The 7,591-nt window shown below is 42.5% G+C and overlaps 1 protein-coding gene across 1 annotated transcript in view; it reads right to left on the reverse strand.

Annotated features, from left to right (window-relative positions):
- The window catches only part of LOC105821768, a 20,496-nt gene extending 16,201 nt beyond the window's left edge, over positions 1-4,295 (reverse strand). The window contains 1 exon segment of the mRNA XM_012658523.1: positions 3,967-4,295. Within this exon segment, the coding sequence (XP_012513977.1) occupies positions 3,967-4,295 (329 nt within the window).
- Positions 4,296-7,591: the final 3,296 nt, after the last annotated feature.

Below are 7,591 nucleotides of genomic sequence, written 5' to 3' on the forward strand. Positions count from 1 at the left end.
GGATTGCTCAAGGTCAGGAGTTCGAGACCAGCCTGAGCAAGAGCGAGACCCCATCTCTACTAAAAGATAGAAAGAAATGATCTGGACAACTAAAAAATATATATATATAGGAAAAATTAGCTGGGCATGGTGGTGCGTGCCTGTAGTCCCAGCTACTCGGGAGGCTGAGGCAGAAGGATTGCTGCAGCCCAGGAGTTTGAGGTTGCTGTGAGCTAGGCTGATGCCTTGGCACTCACTCTAGCCCAGGCAACAAAGCCAGACTCTGTCTCAAAAGAAAAACAAAAAAACAAAAATCTAGATTGGGTGAAATATGCAATAAGTACATCCCCTTTGGTTTCTGTGTCACTCCATGGCTTCAATCTTCTTTCACAAAGAACTTTATACTTGATCCTTAAAATATTCTTGTGAGAAAGGCAGGAATTCTCAATAACATTAAGGATGAAAAAATTTAACTTTGGCAAAACTGGGATTTGCCATGGTTCATATAGTCCAGATTATCTACCTATTTAACTTCTGATTGTTTGGGGCGGGGGGAATTATATTCAAGCTTATAAGAAATTCAAACAATTCAGAAATGTTCAATGATGAAAAAATCAACACCTATAATTCTCTCTATATTTGTACATATTTGTATATACTAGTAACATTCTGCATAAATGACAGTTCAGTTCTTTTGGCTCAAGTAGAGAAATAACGTACATCATGTTAGCTATAATATAAAGTACAGAGTGAACGGTTTCAAAGGAAGAAAATGAGGATGTAGTGAAAGATGACTCAGGAGGCTCTAGCCTGTGCGTCTGGGAAGCTAATGCTGCTAGTCAGAGAAGTAGGGAGGCTGGAAAGGGAAGGTAAGACTTCAGACTACCAGCCCCCAATAAAGTTTGATTAGTCAGTAGTATACTCAAGTGTCTCTAAGACCACGGTAATGGAAGTAGACCCACACACTGGACTCTGTAATCATTTATATATATTTTAGTGGAAGTCCTGAATTCACTCAATGAGGGAAAGAGATGGCAGCCAGGGGCTGGCTCTGGGGAGTACCTGAGTCAAGCATGGATGGAAATGAGAAGAAAATTATTTTGTTAGCAACCAGCGAGATAAATTATATTCCTCACTGTAACAGATGGTTAAAAATAGCACTATATGCTTCATCCTTACAGATAGTTAAGGAAAAAAAGGCATTTATTAATGTAAAAAGATACGTATCTGTGTATCCTGATATTTGGCAATATTCAGGAGCTGGACACAGCTAACAGGCTTCAGCCATGCCATATCATAATAGCATTTAGTGGAACTGACAAGTGGGAGCAAGGGTCACTATTAAAATCACTTTAAAGAAGATGTATAAAACAATGTGTAATGACAAAAGGACCAGATCTTGAAGAACTTAAGGAAAAAACCCACGTCTATTGATTACAAAATTCAATACTATTAAAATTACAAACCAGCATTTAGTAAAACAAGCTACCACATTTTTCATTCATGTATCTTTTGTTTGCCCCAAATGCTTTGAGAACATAAGGCCACTTTATTTTTTTCCTGTTTTTTTTTTTTTGCTACATAAAATTTAGTAGGATCATCCATCTCCTTTCTTTTCCATCAAAGAAAGCAAATATTATGGTTAACAAATTGGTGCAACATATATTCAGATTCCAAATACTTTTAAAGAAAAACTGTTACCCAGATCAGTGGTTCTCAAATTTTAATGTGTATCAGAATCACCTGGAGGACTTATTAAAGCACAGATTGCTCGGTCCCACCTCCCTAGTTTCTCATTCAATAGGTCTGGGGTGGGGACCAAGATTTTGCCCCAGGTGATCTATGCTGCTAGATTAGAGACCATACTTTGAGAACCACTAATTTAGACAATGGACATGTTTTCCACCCCACTCTCTTTCTTTCTTCTTTGATTTCTCTTCAAACTTTCGATATCTCCTTCAGGGTATCTCAGTGAGGCTCAGATATATTCATCTGCAATGCGTTTAAAGTTAAAAAAAAAAATCAGTGATATTTGAAATAGAAAAGCTGTAAATTGCAGGTGAAATTTAAGAGGGGAAAATGAAACATCTTGAGCATTAAAGCTTCTTATTTCTCACAAGCATAGCTACACAAATGTCATCTTTGCCATTTGTGTTCCTGTCCCACACCCTTCAACTGTAGATCTCAGGACACCAGGCATTCTGCTCATCATTCAAAGCCTGGCACGAGTCCCACCTCCATGACTAAGCTTTCCCCAATCTCCCAGCAGCCAATGATTTCTGTAGCATTAGGATTCCTATAGTAGTTACTGCCTACATTTTCCCACACATTGAATATGTGCTGCGTTGTACTATTGGGCCACTTATTCTTATACGTATTTATTTCTACGTATTTTATGTGCCGTGGCATCAGCCTAGCTCACAGCAACCTCAAACTCCTGGGCTCAAGGGATCCTACTGCCTCAGCCTCCCGAGTAGCTGGGACTACAGGCATGCGCCACCATGCCCGGCTAATTTTTTCTATATATATTTTTAGTTGTCCAGATCATTTCTTTCTATTTTTAGTAGAGACGGGGTCTTGCTCTTGCTCAGGCTGGTCTCGAACTCGTGAGCTCAAGCAATCCGCCCGCCTCGGCCTCCCAGAGTGCTAGGATTACAGGCATGAGCCACCGCACCCGGCCCTAAGCACCATTTTTTAAACTTCGTTCACCCTCAAGCGTTTGATGCTGACGACAGCAGCCACATGTGAAGACCAATAAAGCAATTGCTGGTTTATCTTTTGGGAACTGACATAGAATTTGATTATGTCCATAGCCAAATGTCGCTGTAAAAATCATAAGCCTAAAATGCAAAAAAAAAAAAAAAAAAGCCCACATGCCAATGTAATAGCTGCAAAACTATAATTAAGCTTAAGGTTTAGAAGTGTGGACCCACATTTCAATCTAGATCAGGGCAGTTTAGAAATGATAATGTCTCTGTATTTGCTATGCCGATATGGAATAATTTGCTTTTGCCTTGTCAAAATTAAATTGTGCTTTCTGTACTGACTGTGGGTTATATTCCTGAAGGTCTCTCATTCTTAGCTACAATAAGCCCTACAGTTAAAAGTCACATACCTGAATTATCTGTTCCCTGGAGACTTGCTCTAAGATTATGAAGTTTGCTCACTTTTATCACGTTACAATATCTCTGCATCTGTGTCCTTGCAATGCCACAATTGAAAGACAGTATGTCGTACGTCCTTGACTAAATTCTTTTCGTTGAACACAGGAAATGCATAGTGTTCATGCACTGGGCAGACAACTTGCCAGAAACATTTACCGAGGAGCTCGTCTGATCTAATAACCCACATTTATGTTTGGCTTTGAATAGTTGATTAGATTTCACTTTGCAAGCTCTCATGCCTTATTAGGGGTGAGCAAGGTACATAAGTGTTCCCAAATATCTAATGTGAATGGGCCCTTAAGGGATCTAGCGCCCCTTTAACTCTGCATAGAAAACAGAACCCAAAACCTGAGAGAAATTCAGACAACAGGTGGGAGAAACTGGCACCTCGACTGCAAATGCAGGTCTGCTTTCCCCTTTGCCTAATAAGTGCAGCGAGGCTACATGCTGAGGGCTTAGCGTATGTTTAAATCGCTGGCTTCATACCTCTCAAGTTCCAGCGACCAAAAACCATGATAGCGCGTCCCAAGTGGGCCGATTCTGCACAAGCAAACCACGGTAACGCTTAAGCCGGGAGCTTGCCAATCTTTCACGTCGACAAACGACGAAAGTTAAACAAGGGAAAGGCCGTTTTAGCAAACGATTTAACTCTTTAGGGATGCTAATGCTTTGGGCGTTTCTAGCCTTCCGTGCATTTCGGACTCGGCTGTAGCCCAGCAATTAAGTGCTAAGCTCTCCTCCGCCTTCACAGTTCGTGGTGAGTGCGCAGCTTCTCTGGTGATTTTATGGGGGGCCCTGAAAAGGGCCTTTGGGACTGAAATACAAAGCTGAAACGGCGATTTAGCCTCCGAAACCATACAGGGTGCGCCCCTGGCGTTTAAGGGCGTACACCACATCCATAGCAGTGACGGTCTTGCGCTTGGCGTGCTCCGTGTAGGTGACCGCGTCCCGGATGACGTTCTCCAGGAACACCTTCAGCACACCCCGAGTCTCTTCATAAATGAGACCAGAGATCCGCTTGACACCTCCGCGGCGAGCAAGACGCCGAATAGCGGGCTTAGTAATGCCCTGGATGTTGTCTCTCAAGACCTTACGATGGCGCTTAGCGCCGCCTTTGCCGAGACCCTTTCCGCCTTTTCCTCTACCAGACATGACTGACTACACAGCCGAAAACAAGGCCTGCAATGCTAGCGAGCGCCGCTTTACCCCTGATATACATGAACATCGGACCAGATTGAAAACCGAAAGTGCGCCGGCGGGAAGCATTGTAAATTGTCTCCGCCCTCTCGACATTTCGTCATTGCTTCCTGTTTTCCTCTCCCTTCTTCTCTATCCTCCACAGGTCCCTCTTTTTTTTTTTTTTTTTTAAACTGATATACCATAGTCTCTGGGAGAATTCAGATCCCAACCTGAAGGCTCCGGATTCTGCAGCCGTCTTCGCCTGTGTCTGGGTCCCTGAAGGCATTGCGCTGAGGCTAAGAGGAAAGGTCTGGTGGAAGCCAAAGGAGGAGCAAACGGAGGCCAGAGATGGGAAGGAGAGAGCGCCGGCGCCAGATCTAATCCTGACTGGAGGATTCCGAACCATGGTTACGTAAAAATGCGGGGAAAGCATTTCCAATAATTAGGCTGACACTCTTGAGGTGACCTCAAGAGCAGCGGCAGCCGGGATTTGTGTGTGGAGGGGGAGGGGGGGGACTCGGTCACCATAATTGGAATCTAATCTCCATTTTGTTGTGCCGAGCCATGGTATTTCAGCTCACCCGGAAGAAGTCAGTTTCTGGGAAAATTGGTCTCAGTTATATTGCCAAACCTTCTCATGGAGGTCAGTGAATCGCAACACATTCAGTCAAAGCTCTGTTGAAAGAAACGATACAGTTCTCCCTCGGTTCTGTGGGGGATTGATGCCAGGACTCTCCCGGATACCAAAATCCGAGAGTGCTCAAGTCCTTTATGGAAAACTACATGGTATTTGCATCCTCCTCATACTTTAAATCATTTCTAGATTACTTATGAAACTCAATTCAATGTAAATGCTATGTAAATAGTTGTACCGTATTGCTTTATTTGTATTATTTTTTGTTCTTTTTATTTTTTTTCCGTAGATCCTCTGTGGTCAACTTTTTTAAAAAAAAATATTTTCAGGCTGGGCCAGGTGGCTCACGCCTGTAATCCTAGCATTTTGGGAGGCTGAGGCTGGAGGGTCGCTTGAGGCCAGGAGTTCCAGACCAGCCTGAGCAAGAGCAACACCTTATCTCTACAAAAAAATAGAAAACTTAGCCGCCTGTGGTGGTGTACATCTGTAGTCCCAGCTACTCCAGAGGCTGAGGCAGGAGCATCGCTTGAGCCAGGAGTTGGAGGTTGCAGTGAGTTACGATGACGGTATTGTACTTCAGCCTGGGCGACACAGCGAGACCCTGTCTCAAAAGAAAAAAAGAAAAAGAAAAAATTGCCATTTGCGGTTGGTTGAATGTGGAACTCGCTGATTCAGAGGGCCGACCATATGCAGAAGACTGAGAGCTATTTTGTACATTCGTTTTTACAGATCCTCTAAATCAGCCCTTTGAATCAGCCAGGATTTAGTGCCCAAACTGTTCCTGTTGAGGCTCCACATGGAGCTAGCAAAGTTTGCTGAATTGGGTTTTGCAAGAGGACATTTGCCCTCTACCACAAACTGTCCTTTGAAATTGATTGAGGTCCTTTCTGTTGGCATGTTCGTTACTTTATCAGGGTCCTAGAATCCATTATAAAATGTTCTGGTTTCCGCATCAGAAAGAATTGAGGTTTTTTTGAGAAATGTTTTATTATTTTAAAAAAATCTGTGTCCTGTTTCATCTCTCCCTCAGCTCTACCTTCTATGTACTGATGAGTCCTAAATCTATTATATATTCAGACTAATAGGCTCCAGACATGTAGATCCACGTGGTGTTTCTTTAGTCATTTTCAAAGCTCAATCTCCCCAAATCGAAATGTTTAAATTTAGCTGGGCGTGTGCCTGTACTCCCAGCTACTCAGGAGGCCGAGGTGGAAGGATTGCTTGAGGCTATGAGTTAGAGACCATCCTGGGCAACATAGTGAGGCCTTGTATCAAAAAAAAAAAAAAAAAGTTTAAATTTAAAATCTCCAACATGTGCCTCATGGGGGGATTCCTTCTCTCCCTCCTTCTCCTATACAGCTGGATCTCTTGTCTGCTCATTGAATGGTGCCACTATGCATCACCACACTATATGCCTAAACGAACACCCTAGAATTCATAATAGACATCTTCCTCTCCCCTGGCTGCTTCAGGACAAATAAACACACTTGCTCTTTTCTGACCCTTTAGCAACTGTTGGAGAATCTATCATTATTTTACATTTCTTTGCATCCTAGTACTCCTCCCACCCCGTGTGTTCCTTATTAACAGTGATTTTTGTTTATTCTTTTTTGTAAACCAACACGTAGTTCAGTGTCCAGTATAAGCTCAATAATAGTTTATAAAATGAGCAGTTCCTACATTTGACTGCTTTTAAACACTAGCAGGAAAGAAAGATATGACCAAAGTGCGTCATGATAAAATAACCACAAGCCAAGGCTGACAGAAGTGATGATTTCTGGTGTCAGAGGGTATAGGACTCTAGGTGGAATCAGAGACATAATGTCTATACACTCTCCTTTTGAAAGGGATCAGGATATTCTACCCCAAAATATGTCGCTTTTTGCTTGTTTTGAGCTGAAGACATTTGAGTTCCTGAAATCCCTTACCTGTCTAAAAGCAGAGACTGATAAAAGAACTCAAAATTTTAACTCAATTGTCATAAATTCCTCCCAGGACTAGGAGCAACTCTAATATCAGAGATGAGAAGTCGGCACCACATCTGAACAAACATCGTCACAAGTGATCCAATCTCCTATCTATTCTCCTGACGGCCTATTTATCCATTTATCTTTCCAAAAAGTCATTTGTTTTTCCAAAAGTGTCTTTTCTTTCCCCCACTAAGTTATCTAGGTTTTTGTTTGTGTGTTTGTTTGTTTGTTTTGAGACAGGGTCTTGCTCTGTTGCCTGGGCTAGAATGCAGTGGTGTCATCATAGCTCACTGCAACCTCCAATTCTTGAGCTCAAGCAATCTTCCTGCCTCAGCCTCCTCCTCAGTAGCTGGGACCACAGGCACATGCCACCACACCTGGCTAATTTTTTTCAATTTTTTGTAGAGACAGGGTTTTGGTATATTGCTTAGGCTGGTTTTGAACTCCTGGCCCCAGTTGATCCTTCTGCCCATGCCTCCCAAGGTGCTAGGGTTACAGGTGTGAGCTACCACTGGCCCCCAAATTCTAGCCACCCTCTGAGTTACTCATCTGAGTGCTCCCTTGTGTATGCTTGCTGCACGTATTAATGAACTTTTGTTTGGTCTTCTCTTGTTAATCTGCCCTTTATCAATTGAATTTTTTTTTTTTTTTTTTTTTTTTTTTTT

Source organism: Propithecus coquereli, unplaced genomic scaffold, assembly GCF_000956105.1.
Source record: "Propithecus coquereli isolate 6110/MARCELLA unplaced genomic scaffold, Pcoq_1.0 Scaffold59, whole genome shotgun sequence".
NCBI classification, from domain to species: Eukaryota; Metazoa; Chordata; class Mammalia; order Primates; family Indriidae; genus Propithecus; species Propithecus coquereli.